The sequence below is a fragment of the Liolophura sinensis genome, chromosome 11 (assembly GCF_032854445.1).
Source record: "Liolophura sinensis isolate JHLJ2023 chromosome 11, CUHK_Ljap_v2, whole genome shotgun sequence".
Lineage (NCBI taxonomy): Eukaryota > Metazoa > Mollusca > Polyplacophora > Chitonida > Chitonidae > Liolophura > Liolophura sinensis.
This window is the reverse complement of record NC_088305.1, coordinates 21,427,234-21,445,414: the sequence shown is the minus strand read 5'-3', so window position 1 is coordinate 21,445,414 and position 18,181 is coordinate 21,427,234. Positions and strand designations below refer to the sequence as shown.

Below are 18,181 nucleotides of genomic sequence, written 5' to 3'. Positions count from 1 at the left end.
CATATAGAATGCTCCTACAGAACTGAACTTAAAATGAACTATTTCAAGCAAAACATATAAAGTGATAAAATAATGTCCATATGTGGTCCGTACAGACCTTTGTAGAATCTGATGTTTTAACACCCTCATTAGTATGTACAGTTTTGAAGACTTTCATTTCTGTTTTTGAAAACTGTACAATGTAAGGTGTTTCAAAGTGTATTTGTTCACGTTTGTAGTGTTTTTGGTCAAGTTGTGAGTAAAATGATGTTCATTTTTCAGGTACAAGGAGAAATTTGACAGGTATGCCAGAGAGACTCTGTTCCGCGCCACCCACCCAGTGAGGGTTCCCACCAAGGGGCTGGTCTATGACTTCTACGTGGATGGTACCACAGGGGGTTTCGTCAGGTGGAGTGAAAAGCCTCTGGACCGGCCCAGAGGTCTTCCCTCTACCTACATTGTCACCCCAGAGGTAAGCAGGTTAACACAGCCAAACCTTTCATTTCTTCATCTCTTCCGGGTTAATTCTGGCATCTTTGGTATGTAATACGGTAGAGTTAAAACATTTTATTCACATTCTGATCACTGAAGTGGCACAGGAAAGTTGCTGTTCCGACCAGTAAGAATTTCTGCCTTAAGATATTATCAGTGTACAACATCACCTTAGTGTGGCCACATGATATGTAAGGAAAGATTTCATTGGATGGTCTAGTTGATTAAGCTACAGCAATCTACAATTACAGCAATCATGTTGAAACCGGTCAAAGCATCATCTGCAGTGAAGTGAAAAGAGCTGTTGACGTGTGCAAAATCTGGATTAAGTCAGACAGTTTACTCAGTTCTTTTTAATTTGGATACGCTATTAGAGGGAAGTTTGAGTTAAAACATATTCATTTATTAAAAAACCTGAAATTGATGCCAAATTATAATGTCAAAATTACAGTGTCAAAATTACTTCCAGTTGTATCCAGATCCATGGACCTACATATGCCTTATTACAGTCTAGTTGATTCCAGTGATGCATCATCTTTAAATTGTCACATAACATTCAGATTATTAGGTCCAGGGTTTGATCTAGGCCAGTTTTGAACCCGATATAACAGGTTTGGGCCCTAATGACGGACCAGAAGAAAAAATATACGTAAAAAGGTTTAATAACATAAATACAAATGTATAAAACCTGAGGTACCATCCAGAAACTTGAAATATTTAACTGTTGTGTATGAGTTAAGAAAAAACACCAAGCGAAGGCGGTCGTGTCATGCGATGCCAGTCAGTTTGATTTCTGCAAGGGAGTTGTACTATCACAACTTATTAGGTTCTGTTTGAATCTGCGAGGAGCAGAACTCTTCAGTTTAATAAAGTTAAAGAAAGCATGGTCAAAACATAACCTCTGTGTGAGGTCAATGCGCATACGAATCTAATCTCTAGCACTGTGTGAGGTGACCTTGTGTACGCAGAATACACATTTTTCCGTTCTTCAGTGAAGCCAAGACTAAATATGCCGTGACCACAGTTGACGTGTAAAAGTCACAACCTAAACCAGATAATTAAAGTAAAACACAAAATATATAAAATTTTTTTGCCTGTAGTGCTCCAAAAAAAAAATAAGGGGGGCCAAACAAAGCCAAACATCTGCAAATGACACAGACTTCGACGACGGTGAATCCGGGTAAAACGTACATTCCGCACTTAACCCGATGTTGATCAGAAAACTAATACAGAATCAAATCCTACGAACACTTATTTTATTTGGTTGGTGTTTTACGGCGTACTCAAGAATATTTCACTGATACGATATTGACATTGATTTTAACATTGTCAGACAGTAGAATAAGATAATCTTTGTAGTCCTTGTCTCAATTCTTTACAGAAATGCAGGTCTGAAACAAAATCCCTGACAGAATAGATAAATGTCAGTGTATTGTACATACTCAAATACTGTTTGAAACCACTGAGAATGCACTTCAAAGCATGAAAAAATGTTGTGACTGTATTTTTTTTTTCACTTCGCTGAGCTTGGCATGGATGCCCAAACTTTTGAGCTAGATCAGCCCCTGAGGTCAGTGCTCACAAGTGCCGCGAGCATTTTTGCACTCAATTTGGTTCTGAATTGACTGAATTTGGTTCTTAATTTTTCTGTCATTAGCCATCTATAAACCTTTCATAAAGGCTTCTAAGCCTTTTGCTTGGATGACTGGAAATGCTTTGTATACAAATATACATATGCATAAATTTTCAAAAACATATAAATACCTGCTCATGTAAGTTTCAAAATTCATTTTATACACTTTCTGGCTCTTTGATTGATTTTGGGAGCTGTACTGCTTTGCTCTACCTGTATATTTTACATCAAGCAGGAGCTGTTTTTTTTTGTCAGGTCGATCGTTACCACTACTTGACTGATCTGTTACTGTCTGCTGGCCATTCTGTACACCTGACTGGAGGGACAGGTGTGGGTAAAACCAGTGTGATACAGGTGAGTAGTGAATAAGGTAGCAGTACCGGATGAATCTATTACATCTAGTTGTAATGTGGAAATAAAGGCTCTCGGCCAGTTCACTGCACTTTGCAATGCTTGCAGGGGTATTAAATATATCTTTCATTCCCCATCTTGAAGGAAGGGAGCAGGAGGGGGGACGGCTGAGAATGCTTAAACATTGTGAGCAAGAAAAGCATGTGAAACCCAGATTGTTCAAATTATACCTAAAGTCTTGTTTTACTGATGTCGAAATTAAATAATCAGTTTCATATCTTACTGGCATGTTATTTTAATGGGGTGCATTTTTGTGTAGCCTTGCAACTCCCACAGTAAAACAATATAAGATTTTGAAAGTCACAGGTTCTGTAGTGAAAACAGTGCATAGCATCTTCAACTTGTACTTTCACGACTTTAAACCCCAAGCACTCACTCACTCACTCACTCAATTTGTACTTCAAATCATACTTTCCCATACTTTGTGAGAAATAGCAGCTGATATTCTCTGTGTTACTTGTGATCCTCAGCACCTGGTGAGCAGTAAGCATGCGCTAACCCGTATACAGATGTCTCCTGGGCTGACGAGTGAGCTGCTAGGACAGCGGCTGTTAAGTCGTCTGCAAGACCCTCAGGTTCAGCAGAGTGGGTCAGGGCTGTCCATAGAGGATAAGGACCTCACCTTCTTCATTGACGACCTTCATACAGCCTCGGGAGATCATGGTAACTTATAGATCTTTGAGAAAAAGCTGCTGTAATTCTTCACCTTTTCGCATGTTTGCGAAGTGTTTGTTTAAGGCAAAATTATACCTTTTGTGAAGCCCTGAAATTGGCCAATCCAACCAATGTAGTTTTGTCTCCAAACTTAAATTAAAAATGCACATAAATTACACTTTCATATGTAAAAAGGATGAGGAATTACGATAAGACGCACATCTTATAGAAAACAAAAACCTCATGACAACTGTAATAATGTAATGTTGTCTTTGTTTTGGTTGTGGATAACAAATTTCTTGACAAGTTGATCATTTGTTTATCTTGGAATACAGCTATACTGGAACCTCTGTGGTCAAATGGTTAGTGTGCTAACACAGCACAGTGACTCAGGAGCCTGGGACCAATGCTATCCAATCAAAAATGTACATAAATTGTGCAGAAACATGCTCTTTTTTTATGTGAAAAGGTTGAGGAATTAAGGTACTACTTATTTATGTAGTTGAACTTTGTAGGAACTTTCTACAACACGCTTTGGGTTCCTTCAATCTCACTCTTCTTGTGGGGCCAGCTTGGTGACAATAAACAGGAGACTGCGCCTATCTGGCTGTTTGTGCGATCTGTTTCATTTAAGTTTCACTAGTCATCCACCAATGTAGTATACATCAACCTTAGGGAAAGTTTGTTAGTAACTTGCCAAAGGTTGGTAGTTTACTCCGGTTTCTCCACCCATAAATCTGACTGTCATTTTATTCAAAGTGAAAAATTTGTGACTATGGTATGTAAGAACATACAAATAAGTGAAATAATAACTAAGAAGTTTAGCTGAGCACGATGGCTTTGAAACAAAGTGTGTGGATTTCTTCTCAGCTTTTTTTTTGTGTTTATAATGTTTTTTTTTTCTTCATTTAGCACGTTAACCATTCAGCTGCAGTAATTGGGTTAAGCATTAGCAGAGTTGAACTGTTTTATCGGTAAAGGTAAAAGTGCTACTGTATCATGTGACCTGTAAACAGTGTTAGGCAACTATAGAGCAATCAGATTTACTGTAACATGGGCATCTGAAAAAAAGTTTCGCGAAATGTTATTTAAAGTAAACAAACGATGGAAAAAATTAGGAAGGAAAGAGGTGTCTTCTGTACAGCTGTACCTCTGAAACAAAAGTGTTTTGAGCATAGTTGCTCAAAAGTGTAATAGGACTTAAGCCCAGTCCAGACCTAAGCATATTTTGCTTTGTATATGGATGAGACTGGTATTAAGATTTAAACCTGGCTTAACTTTAATACACTTTTGAGCAACTGGCCCCAGGACAGTGTTTGATGGACTTTCCTCTAACAAATGCTTCATGTTAGTGTTATCTTTGCCTTTAAACCCTCTTTGATTGACAATTATCAAGGGCACCTGGTTCACCCTACATCATGCTTGATCCAGGACTGCAGAGGTGTAATAATGATGTTAATCCCCTAATCAGTGAATCATCAATCAGAAACTATTGTACATGTAGCTATGAATCCATACCTACTCCACCTGTCCATTACCCCAGGTGTTCAGCCACTCTTAGAGATTCTGCGTCAGCTGATGACTGAGGGAGGCCTGTATGATCTGGAGAGGAAGATGAACGTGGAGACTAGGCCTGCTAAACTCCTCACCCTGTCTACACTGCCTTCACAGCCAGGTATGTATGGCCTAATATCATCTCTGTAGGGGTTCACACTGGCCCCTTTCTGTTGAAAAGTTTGAAAAAACTTGGACAGTCTCAGAAAAAGAGTTTTTGTGATAAGCACTTGCTTATTCAATGTTAATCCATAATGCATAATGTTGAGTGCAACAATAGAAGTTACAAAATAGTATCCAGTGCTCAACATGAAAGCTTGCTTACTGTGATCTGAATGGTCCTTGAAATTGTTGTAAAACTTCAGATATTGTGTCCTTGTGTGTCCTTTTATTATCTTTCACGGATTAATGATCATTATTGGTGTTCCAGTCCCATGCCCTGTACTGATTTCTCTTCTCTTTCAGGTACTGGGTGTGGAGATGCCAGTAGCGTGATGTCGGCCAGGCTGACCAGACTCCTGGTCACTCTTACCTTTTTTGAGCTTCCTCTCAGCAGTCTCCTGTCCGTCATGTCCAAACCAATCCTTAGCTGGCTAGAGGAATTCCCCACCTTCTCTGTGGAACACCATAAAGACTTTGCCAATGTAAGTGATTATGTAACAGTATAATCGTTACTAGGAATTACAGTTTTTCTGGACTCTTTCCTAGCACAGGTTCTAGTGTTAAAAAATTGGCCGTGACCTCTGCAGGTTTTGAACCAATGAGCTCAGAGTCAGAACCCAATCATCAGTAATGAAAGTCAACTGACTTGACCACTTGATCAACAGACTAGGGCAAACAGTGATCAGAAATGACCTAGCTCCCATAGGCCACTGCAATTTTAACTGTTGTTTTACAGATAGAGTAATCTTTTTTGTCAATGTTGGACTAGGGTTTGAAAAATAAGACTTGAAAATCATCTGTTTGTGGAAATTGTAGTCTGTTTTGGCACTTTTTCCTGTTAAAGACATATTTACATGATCGGAAAGACAAACAGGAAAATAATAAAACATCAAGATGAGACCAAAAAAAATGGATTTTCCTGTTTTTGGATTTTTTTTTAGTTTTAGGTGGCTTGCTTATAAAGCACAAAATGAAATTAGTGTTGCCTTGAGTTAATGAATTCCCTAAATCCTTGGCCTTTTCCAATATGGAAGAGAAACTTTCAGTGCAATTTATACACATTTATAATTGATCTTGAAGACAAAACTGCATTGGTAGGATTGGTAAATATCAGTGCTTCACAAAAAGTATAATTTTATCAGCCTACACATAGTAATGCCTTCAGAATATGCTTGAATAAACATTCTGCAAACATGCGAGAAGCTGAAGAATTACACTGTATCAGATTGGTTGCTGTCTTAGAAATTGGATTTTTGGGTAACATCGTTATCATTATATTAAGAGATTACACTTTTTGGATACAATACACATTCTAGCACCAAAAATCCAGGTTTTTGAACAAAGCTTTTGCACCAAATCACCAGCACTTTACTTGGATGTCTGTACCACAAGAAGCTTGTTAAAATTTACATTTATGTCTCTTGGTGTAAGACATTACTATTCATGTCAACACAGTATTTAAAGAGTTTGAGATACAACTCATCCACTGAATCTCTCACAGTGATAATCAGATAATGACATTAGAAAGAACTTTTTTATTTTGAAAGTTTTCAGTAAGCTTCAATACTCAGATTTTTATATCAGCATCAGAAGCACATGGAGAGAAGTATGTCACTGTTTAATGTATGGTAGCTGTAGTGTCCATGCTTCCTTGAGTCTGACTGACCACTGGAGCGACATTACTAAAAGTAAACAGTGCAGTAATGAGGAATTATGAGAAATAATGTCTTATGTTCTTGTTAAATATCATTTCTTGTTAAATGTCATTTCTTGTTAAATGTCATTTCTTGTTAAATGTTCACTTTCTTGACTGTTGGACGCCCAGGGAAGAGTTGGTTGTTTTGTGAAGCAGATTCACCTAATTCATTATATATGTGTATTCCTGTGCTTTGAAAACTTTCAAAGTTAAAAAGCACTTTCTAATGTCATTATCTCATTATCACTGTGAGAGATTCAGTGGATGAGTTGTATCTCAAACTCTTTAAATACTGTGTTGACATGAATAGCAATGTCTTACACCAATAGACATACACTCACCGAATGTGGTTGTTTCAGGCCCTGGCATCAGGATTGTACGAGCTGTACACTGCTGTCAGGGAGAAATTCCGCCCTACACCCGCCCACGCCCATTACCTGTTCTCCTTCCACAACGTAGCTGCAGCCATTCAGGGCCTCCTGCTCATGTCTCCTCGATCACGCACACGGAAAATAAAGGTTCGACGACGGGAACGAGATTCCTTTAGTAAGTATTCAACTACTCCAGTTAAACTAAAAATTGATTTTGATGATATTTGGCGGTCTGATATTTGATTGGCATAACTACTTCCAATGCAGGTGGTGTTTTCCAAGAGGTTTGAGTCCGAAAGAATCTCCAAGAAAATCAACCCAGGCTGCCCAGTTTACATCAATACCTGTTTTGTTTTTTTTTGATAAATGTGTGTCTGTTATACTTTCTGTTAGTTACCTATTTTATTTCACACCGGCTATTCTAACTAGTGGCTGGGTGTGGATGAGCTTTAACATTTCCCACCGAAAACTTGTGTGCCCAAAATGTGGATGGGCTCATGGGCTGACAAGGAATCTTTGTCTGCGTACAAGAAGAAGACAACCAGTATGTAGGCCCTTTACAACCTGGATATGCTAATTTTGAATTATTTTGGTTGTTCTCCTTGAAAGTACTGCATACAAAAAGTTCACAGAAACATGTCCTTTGCTGACTGCAAGCCGATCCCCATGGGATCGCCAGTGTACTTACCTAAAGGGCATGGCACAGTGAAGTGATGGAGAAAACACTTGCTCTTCTTCATTCCAAAAGCAGTTTGTTATGTCATCCAATGGTGAATAAATATGATCATAACCCGAGAACAGACGATTTTGAATTGAAATATCAGGTCATCAAATGTCGCCACACTGAGAATCAATTTAATTGAACTAGCATACCATAATGGATACAAAACAGCATAGTATAATAAATATCAGGTCATCAAATGTCGCCACACTGAGAATCAATTTAATTGAACTAGCATACCATAATGGATACAAAACAGCATAGTATAATGGATAGAAAACAACGTAGTAGCATACCACAGTGGATACAAATTAACATTGTAGCATACCACAATGGATACAAAACAACATTGTAACATACCACGGTGGATACATAACAACATAGTAGCATACCACAATGGATACAAAACAACATAGTAGCATACCACAATGGATATAAAACAACATTGTAACATACCACAATGGATACAAAACAACATAGTAGCATACCACAATGGATACAAAACAACATAGTAGCATACCACAATGGATATAAAACAACATTGTAGCATACTATAATGGATACAAAACAGCATAGTATAATGGATAGAAAACAACTTAGTAGCATACCACAGTGGATATAAAACAACAGTGTAGCCTACCATAATAGATACAAAGCAGCATAATAGCATACCACAGTGGATACAAATTAACATAGTAACATACCACAATGGATACAAAACAACATTGTAACATACCACAGTGGATACAAAACAACATTGTAACATACCACAATGGATACAAAACAACATAGTAGCATACCACAGTGGATATAAAACAACATTGTAGCATACCATAATGGATACAAAACAGCATAGTAGCATACCACAATGGATACAAAACAACATAGTAGCATACCACAGTGGATACAAACAACATTGTAACATACCACAGTGGATACAAAACAACATTGTAACATACCACAATGGATACAAAACAACATAGTAGCATACCACAATGGATAAAAAACAACATAGTAGCATACCACAGTGGATACAAATTAACATAGTAGCATACCACAATGGATATAAAACAACATTGTAGCCTACCATAATGGATACAAAACAGCGTAATAGCATACCACAGTGGATACAAATTAACATAGTAGCATACCACAATGGATACAAAGCAACATTGTAACATACCACAATGGATACATAACAACATAGTAGCATACCACAGTGGAAGCAAAACAACATAGTTGTTAGTATTGTCTCCACTAACACCAGTCTTTTTTCCAGAGAGACTGAAGCAGTTTTACCTAGCTCACTCTTCTCGCCAGAGTAATAACACATGGATGCTGATCTTAATTTCAGAGAGACTGCCACAGTTCGGCTTTGCTGACTGGTCTCGTCAGAACACTAACATCAGTTCTGACAGTGATGGTGTCTCAGAAGGGTCAGCCCCTATGATGAAAAGCATTGCCCAGCTGTGGTGTCATGAGTGTACTCGGGTGTTTGCAGACCGTCTCATTGCTGTGGAAGGTAAGCATTGGCACTAACACCACATTTACAGTGTGTATATTGTGATGTGGTGTCATGAGTGTTTGCAGAATGTCACATTGCTTTGGAAGGTAAGCATTGGCACTAACACCACATTTACAGTGTATCTTGTGATGTGGTGTCATGAGTGTTTGCAGAACGTCACATTGCTTTGGAAGGTAAGCATTGACACTAACACCACATTTACAGTGTATATTGTGATGTGGTATCATGAGTGTTTGCAGGACGTCACATTGCTTTGAAAGGTAAGTATTGGCACTAACACCACATTTACAGTGTATATTGTGATGTGGTGTCATGAGTGTTTGCAGAACGTCACATTGCTTTGGAAGGTAAGCATTGGCACTAACACCATATTTACAGTGTATATTATGATGTGGTGTCATGAGTGTTTGCAGAACGTCACATTGCTTTGGAAGGTAAGCATTGGCACTAACACCACATTTACAGTGTATATAGTGATTTGGTGTCATGAGTGTTTGCGGGGCCTCCGTGGCTCAGTTGGTTAGCGCGCTAGCACAGCGTAATGACCCAGGAGTCTCTCACCAATGCGGTCGCTGTGAGTTCAAGTCCAGCTCATGCTGGCTTCCTCTCCGGCCGTATGTGGGAAGGTCTGTCAGCAACCTGCGAATGGTCGTGGGTTTCCCCCGGGCTCTGCCCGGTTTCCGCCTACCATAATGCTGGCCGCCGTCGTATAAGTGAAATATTCTTGAGTACGGCGTAAAACACCAATCAAAAAAAAAAAAAAAAAAAAAATCATGAGTGTTTGCAGAACGTCACATTGCTTTGGAAGGTAAGTATTGGCACTAACACCACATTTACAGTGTATATTATGATGTGGTGTCATGAGTGTTTGCAGAACGTCACATTGCTTTGGAAGGTAAGCATTGGCACTAACACCACATTTACAGTGTATATTGTGATGTGGTGTCATGAGTGTTTGCAGAGCTTCAGATTGCTTTGGAACGTAAACATTGGCACTAACACCACATTTACAGTGTATTATGATGTGGTGTCATGAGTGTACACTAGGGTTTGCAGACCATTGACTTAAGCTCAATCAAATATCTACCAATGTGAGTTTTTTTTTTGTCTTTCCACAGATATTTCCTGGTATTATAGAACACTAGAGACCGTCGCTGTTAAATATTTCTGCTCTCCTCGTGAGGAAAGGCTTGTGGAGATGGCTGCCATTCGTGAGGAGCCACATGTGTACAGCTATGGCCACCTGACTCCAGTTGAGAGACACAGCAATGGGTCTCCAGGACAGGAGAGTCCTCAGGGGACATCAGCCATGCTAGAGTCAGAACATCCACGCGGGGAGACTCCAACCATGAATAGCCCTCTGTTAAGTCATGAAACTACAGGGGAGATAACTGAGGCTGAGGCACCCCCGAGTGGCACATCCACACAGCAGTCTTGGTCTGCACAGTTGTCTCCTCCTGGCTCTCGAGGAAAAGGAAAGCTGGCTCGTATGAAGTCTCCAGAGCAAACAGCGGCTAAAAGACATAGCCTTCGCACTGCAGGTTAGTCGTGGCAACTGCACGAGGCCAAATGATTTTGGAAATTTCATCGTAAATTGAAAAGTTGATACACTTAAAATTGAAAATTTGCATTCTAATGTTTCCATGTTGATCAGATATTTGTTATCATGACCACATGGAATGGAACATGACTTCAGATCTTTTTAATAAAAAAAATTAATTCTTTAATAATTCTTAATGACATGTGCATTCATGAGTCCATCACTACCAGTAACCTTGTCACAAAATATAATAATTATTTATAATGATGATGCTTTTACTCCAGATATAAGCTCATATGCATAGACCAGTCTACAATAACATGTGGGTGCCTGTGGGTTTCCTCCGAGCTCTGCGCAATCAAATTAATAAATACACTAAAAACAATGATTACAGCTGGTTGCATGCACAAGCCTTAAAAGATTACAAAGATGCTACAGCTGAAAAATGTGTCTGGCATGTTAATTTTGCAGATGATGTTAGTGTTGCTTTAAGCAATGATATCAAGGCCACCGTCGACACAGAGGATGGCGGTGTCACTGAGTTAACAAGGGCCATGACAGATACGGAGGAGAGGAGTGGGAACGAGCTGACACGGACCACGACAGATACTGAAGAGGCAGAAGATCCCGACCTGAGCACAGAGGATGAGGAGAGCTCTGATGAAGAGGATCTCGACACATCTTCAGAAAACGACACCGAGGACACCGATGCCTGTGAGCAGGAAACTTGTTTGTGACATCTGCACGTAGTGAAGTCAGATTGTGGTAGCTTGTTGTGACATCTGCTTGTACTGAAGTCAGATTGTGGTATCACTCGGCTTGTTTGTGACATCTGCTTGTACTGAAGTCAGATTGTAGTATCACTCGGCTTGTTTGCGACATCTGCTTGTACTGAAGTCAGATTGTAGTATCACTCGGCTTGTTTGCGACATCTGCAGGTACTGAAGTCAGATTGTAGTATCACTAGGCTTGTTTGTGACATCTGCTTGTACTGAAGTCAGATTGTGGTATCACTCGGCTTGTTTGCCACATCTGCAGGTAGTGAAGTCAGATTGTGGTATCACTCGGCTTGTTTGTGACATCTGCACATAATGATGTTAGATTGTGGTATGACTAGGCTTGTTTGTGACGTCTGCAGGTAATGATGTCAGATTGTGGTATGACTAAGCTTGTTTGTGACATCTGCAGGTAGTGAAGTCAGATTGTGGTATGACTAGGCTTGTTTGTGACATCTGTAGGTAGTGAAATCAGATTGTGGTATGACTAGGCTTGTTTGTGACATCTGCAGGTAGTGAAGTCAGATTGTGGTATCACTAGGCTTGTTTGCGACATCTGCAGGTAGTGAAATCAGATTGTGGTATGACTAGGCTTGTTTGTGACATCTGCAGGTAGTGATCTCAGATTGTGGTATGAGTAGGCTTGTTTGCAACATCTGCAGGTAGTGATGTCAGATTGTGGTATGACTAGGCTTGTTTGTGACATCTGCAGGTAGTGAAGTCAGATTGTGGTATGACTAGGCTTGTTTGCAACATCTGTAGGTATTGATGTCAGATTGTGGTATGACTAGGTTTGTTTGTGACATCTGCAGGTAGTGAAGTCAGATTGTGGTATGACTAGGCTTGTTTGTGACATCTGCAGGTAGTGAAGTCAGATTGTGGTATGACTAGGCTTGTTTGTGACATCTGCAGGTAGTGAAATCAGATTGTGGTATGACTAGGCTTGTTTGTGACATCTGCAGGTAGTGCAGTCAGATTGTGGTATCACTAGGCTTGTTTGTGACATCTGCAGGTAGTGCAGTCAGATTGTGGTATCACTAGGCTTGTTTGTGACATCTGCAGGTAGTGAAGTCAGATTGTGGTATGACTAGGCTTGTTTGTGTCATCTGCAGGTAGTGATGTCAGATTGTGGTATGACTAGGCTTGTTTGTGACATCTGCAGGTAGTGAAGTCAGATTGTGGTATCACTATGCTTGTTTGTTGCATCTGCAGGTAGTGATGTCAGATTGTGGTATGAGTAGGCTTGTTTGTGACATCTGCAGGTAGTGCAGTCAGATTGTGGTATCACTAGGCTTGTTTGTGACATCTGCAGGTAGTGAAGTCAGATTGTGGTATGAGTAGGCTGGGTTGAGTTTGGAGGCCAGCTTGGCAACGTTCCACGCCTTTTTAGTAGATTTGTATTAGAATTTTCAACCTTTTCACAGTTTTGCATGTTGTTTATTCTAGCAAATTCTGAAAGCATTATTCTGTGTAGACTGATGAAATTATATTTTTCTTGAAACCCTGAAATTGATCAATTCAACCAGTGTAGTTTTGTTTCTAAAAACTAATTATATTAAAATATGGATAAATTTCAATACAAATTATTACATAGAATAATACGAACAAGATCATTTCTCTACAAAATGACGTAAGATGACAGTGCTTGTGAAATGTGTAAAACCACCAAAGGAACACTTGAACATCCATCTCTGGAATGTCTGACTGTGAAGAATTTTTGGAAAATTTGAAGAATGGATAAACGATAGTTATCTTAACTTATCTTAACAGGTGAAAAAATTATTTTAGGATCGGGAAAGGGTCAACCTGCTCTTAATATATTAACAATACTGGCGAAGAAATATGTTTTTAATTGTAGAAAAATGAACCAGGCTGTTCAGGTTACTTTTTTAATAAATTGTGAGAGTACTATAAAGTAGAAAAATATATTACAAATATAGTAAAAGAGACACATTTTAAGGACATATGGACAAATTTTTATTTCTATTTTACAACACACTTTGAATAAAATAGATTTGAATGCATGAGGTGAATAAGTGGGAGTGGTTAAAACATAGGAGAGTAAATGTATTAGATATAGCCTATTATTCAGATATCACAGATATTGTCTTCTGATTGGTGAAAGAAGAAGAAAAAAAATGTGCATAAATTGCACTAAAAGTTGCTTCTTTCATATGCGAAGAGGTTGAGGTATTAGCTTTTTTTTGCCTCTACAAATGATTAATAATTTTTGGAGTGTAATTTTGGGTTGTTTGCTGTAGGTAGATTTCTGTTCATTTGTTGACACAAATTCATTAAAAAACAGTTTTAATGTAAGAAATCAGCCATACTAACAAAAAAAGAAAAAACCCAACCAAGTAGGACATTCATTTCATTGGCTATAAGACTGTCTTTGCAATCTCAATCTGACCAGTCATATGCAGGATGGTGCAATTCTAATTTGAAATAATTTAGCAAGTGACACCACACTGGAACTTCTTGTATGGGGAAATAAGACGACCAAGTGAAATGTGAGGGTTGTCCTCTCAATGAATAAAGTAGGGTTAGTTCTGTTTTCAGATGGAATAAAATAGGAAGCTAAATGCCCTAATTTTACTTGTTCAGTGTATACATGTACGCTCATGTCACCGATGTGATCATCGGCAGGTATGAAGGTTATTACCCTTATAATTTACATGGTTATCTTGCCTACCTGAAATAATTAGTCTCCTTAGAGGGTCTCTCGGACAGTGCCATATTTCTGCGTTCAGCTGGCAACACTCTGAAAATATCCCTGTTCTTAATAACTGCTTTTCTACCACAGTTCTTCGTTTTGGTTTTTTTTTAAATGAACTGTTTTGAAACGATATTGGTAGAAAAATAAATAATGCATGGAAAGTCTTGGCAAATGAGTTTGTACAAAATCTGCTTTGTCTGTGCTCTAACTGCTGATGTTTGATAGCCCTGTCACATGACTTGTGGAAAAACCTTGTTGTTGTAGGCTCACCCACTATGGCCATGTCTGAGGACGTTGACCTCGCTGCCAGTCTGAACAGCCACAAGGGTCAGGACGCTGTCAGCAGAGGTTAGTCTGTTGTTAATCCAGCCAGTATGTGCTATCAACATTTCCAGTCTTGAACCTTTATTAGTCTAAAGTACATATACATGTAAGTTGGAGCAAAAATTTAGTCAATTGCTCATTTCTGCCTTTGAAATTGCTTCGGTAGCCTAATGGTTAGAAAGTTTGCCTCGAAGCCTGGAGACCTGCGGATCAAACCCTGTTCAAGCCATACCAAAGACTTTAAGAGTGGTACTTGCTTCTACCTCATTTGGTGCTCAGCACTGAAAGGTTAGAGCAAGAAAACTTGACTGGTTGGCCCAGTGTCGTTATAATGTGATTGGGTGGGGTGTCATGTCTGGTGTCTTCGTCATGATACTTCAGTGGCGGCAGCACTTCGTTGGCATGGACTCTCCCTGCCACAAGAAGACACAGCATCTGCACACGCATCTCTTCGTCATATCACTGAAAAATTGTCAAGTATGACATTAAACCCCAAGCATTCATTCAGTCATTCAAATGGGATTGAAGTAGCACTTCGATGATTTTGGTGAATTACAAAGCTCAATGTACAGCGTAGATAGTGTTTTATATGATACACACGTGGATTCAAATGAGGTTGTTCCCTTCAAAATGCCTTTTTTTGCTGGCAGCTTTTGCTGTTCAAGTGATTGTATTTGCTGCCATTTAGAAAATATTTTTTAAAACTGTCATTTCTGTATCTCACATTATTTGAAATCAGGACTGTATCGATTATTTGTTTTTTCCTTACAGCCCTTCTTTTATTGTTTGGGGAAAAAAAGTAATTGTAAAAAACGCTAAAAAAAAAATGCACTGATTACATAAGTAAATAAATGAAATGCAGGTGAGTTAATGTATATGTACCTGCATTGATATGTCAGTGAATAACTCATTCAATCTGTCAATCGTTGCAACAGGTGGAATACATCGTGTGTCCAAACAGGGAAAACGTGGGGTGACGTTCAAGATCATGGACGGCGAGCAAGAGGAGTATGATGGGCCTCTGATGACACTAGACGAGGTATACATCAGAGGCAAGGCCCATGGCCACAAAACTGCCAAATCAGTTGTTCTGTAACCTTCCTCATGAATCACATTGCCTTCTTGTGCTGTGACCAGTAGAGGATGCCATTTAATACCCCAAAAGTTACGAAATATATGATTGGCAGTTTTGATTTTTAGAAAGTAATTGACTCAGTTTTAATCTTGATTGTTTGTCATGACTTGGGTAGGTAAAGAGCTTTCATTAGAAATTATATTAGAAATGAACTGAAGGCCAACTTTGGAGATTTCTGAAAATTAACAAACAAGTGTTTTTAAAATATGTGTAAAAATGCGCAGTGCATATTGGTTGCTGGTAAACTTCATTCAACCCATCAACTATGTTGATAACAACCTCTCCGCTCCTTGTTTTGAGTAGTCTGCTTTCAGTCCAGTAATTTCATCAGGTTTTATCATGCTCAGAACAGTCTGCATAAATTATTGATTTTCAGCTAAGCAGTTACATGTAGTATAAGTTAACAGGAACGTTAGTATTTTTTTTTTTTGTATAAATATGCCAATGCAATTGCAGTGTGTGGATAGTTTTGTTTGAGTTTATATTTCACACTTTCAGCTAAAGGGTCCCTATAAAACCTTGGCAGAGATTTTGTACAGCAAACATTTTATGAAGATCCTCACTGAGTCTAAGGGAGAGATGGTGGAGAAAGGTGAGATTGAGTGAAAAAACCAAACCCAGTCATTTTTTCCCCCTGTCTTATTTGGTATGAACTAGTTTGGCATCCATTTCAAGGTACACAAACACTTCCTCATGCTTCTTAAGTAGCTATTAAAGTCATAATTACACTACGGACTGACATGGGAAGATCTGATAGCCACCTTCGGATGGTCGTGGGTTTTCCCTGGGTTCTGCCTGGTTTCCTACCACCTTAATTTTGTGAAGAAATAATCTTTCATTCATTGTTAGGAAGATGTCTGTTGACTAGTTCTTGCTTTCTTAGTATTTGACAGAATTTTGTCTCATGACTTAGTGTAGGATGTTATGACTTGTTTGCAACTCAACTAGGTTTTCTGATTCTGGGGGTTCTGTTCTAATTTTAAGGTTTTTATTTGGACAAATTACCCCATATGACAAAATGAGGCCATGCTCATCGTGGCTTCTCGTTGACAGAACGTGGTCAATGACATTCATGTGGCCGAAAAAAATGCACAACTTAGCGTTTGTTGATGACAACTTGTATTTCGTATTTTCACGTATGCATTTGCCACGCTGACCGAAAGTTTGTCAGAAACTCGCTGAATGTTGGTGGCTTACCCCTCTGATTTCCTACACCCCTAAAAGTGATCTCCAGCGTATAAGTGAAAAATTGTTGTATGAATTTAAACAAGAGTGAAAGAAATAGTCCTACATCACGCTGACTTCTGTTGGCAGGTTATGTGGAGACGACAGAGAGCCAGCTGACCAGCGCCCTCTACCTCACCCTGAGGGCGTATAACACAACCACCGGTCAGCACCTGGACCTAGCCTTCTTCACACAGGCTGTCCAGCACGCAGCCAGGCTAAGCAGGGTCATGGTGAGTACAGGGTCTTGGAAGGGATTGGTGTGTGGATCTCATGGGGAATAGCATATAGGAAAGATAGGTGGGTGTGTTGGAATTTATGGAGATAAGATATGGATGAGGAAAATGTCATTCATGGTCATAATGAGTACAAAAGGTGTGTGGGTGGGTATGTGATTATATGTGTTAAATTTGGGTGAGAATGAGTTTTAGTGAGAAAATGTTTTTTTTGCATGATGCCTGTTCCAGAGTAGATGTTTGTACATTACATGAAACAAGTTATTCATACCCATTGACTGTTGATGTTTCTGTTGGCAGTCCTTGCCTGGGGGCCACGCCTTACTGCTTGGGGTCAGCTATTCCACAGGCCGAGGGACTCTGACCAAACTAGCTGCCTTTTTAGCTCAGAGAAAGGTAAATACTCTGCTGGAGATGGCCAGAGTTCATTAACCTTTGGCAGAGTCTGCACTATCTGGTTTACCTATCTCTATCTGTGGCTTTATTTTCCCTGTATTATCTGGTTTACCTTAGCTTGATTCTTTTTCTGCTTCGTTTCTGCTTTATTCTATTTGTACAATGTGGTTTTATATTTTGACTTTATTCTATATGCACTCTCTAGTTTAAGTTTTCTGTATATATTCTGTCTGATTTACCTTGACTCTATTCTCTTTGCACCATCTGGTTTCCCTGGACTTAATTTTTATATGTACCATCTTGTTTACCTTGACTTTATTTTTGTCTGTACCATCTGATTTACCTTGACTTTATTTTTGTCTGTATCATCTGCTTAATCTTGACTTTGTTTTGTCTGTACCATCTGCTTTACCTTGACTATTCCGTCTGTACCATATGCTTTACTTTGATTTTATTTTATCTGTACCATCTGCTTTACCTTGACTTTATTTTGACTGTACCATCTGCTTTACCCTGACTTTATTTTGACTGTACTATCTGCTTTACCTTGACTTTATTTTGTCTTTGTCAGTCTGCTTTACCTTGACTTTATTTTGTCTGTGCAATCTGCTTTTCCTTGACTTTATTTTGTCCGTA

At 39.0% G+C, this 18,181-nt stretch overlaps 1 protein-coding gene across 1 annotated transcript in view; it reads left to right on the top strand.

Moving 5' to 3' along the window:
* LOC135478179 (dynein heavy chain domain-containing protein 1-like) overlaps positions 1 to 18,181 on the top strand; it is a 146,431-nt gene that overhangs the window by 71,423 nt on the left and 56,827 nt on the right. Inside the window, 14 exon segments of the mRNA XM_064758450.1 lie at positions 262 to 451; positions 2,360 to 2,458; positions 2,986 to 3,178; positions 4,713 to 4,844; positions 5,189 to 5,367; positions 6,941 to 7,127; positions 9,028 to 9,195; positions 10,317 to 10,739; positions 11,210 to 11,452; positions 14,495 to 14,578; positions 15,490 to 15,593; positions 16,188 to 16,281; positions 17,004 to 17,146; positions 17,450 to 17,545. Of these exon segments, the coding sequence (XP_064614520.1) occupies positions 262 to 451; positions 2,360 to 2,458; positions 2,986 to 3,178; positions 4,713 to 4,844; positions 5,189 to 5,367; positions 6,941 to 7,127; positions 9,028 to 9,195; positions 10,317 to 10,739; positions 11,210 to 11,452; positions 14,495 to 14,578; positions 15,490 to 15,593; positions 16,188 to 16,281; positions 17,004 to 17,146; positions 17,450 to 17,545 (2,335 nt within the window).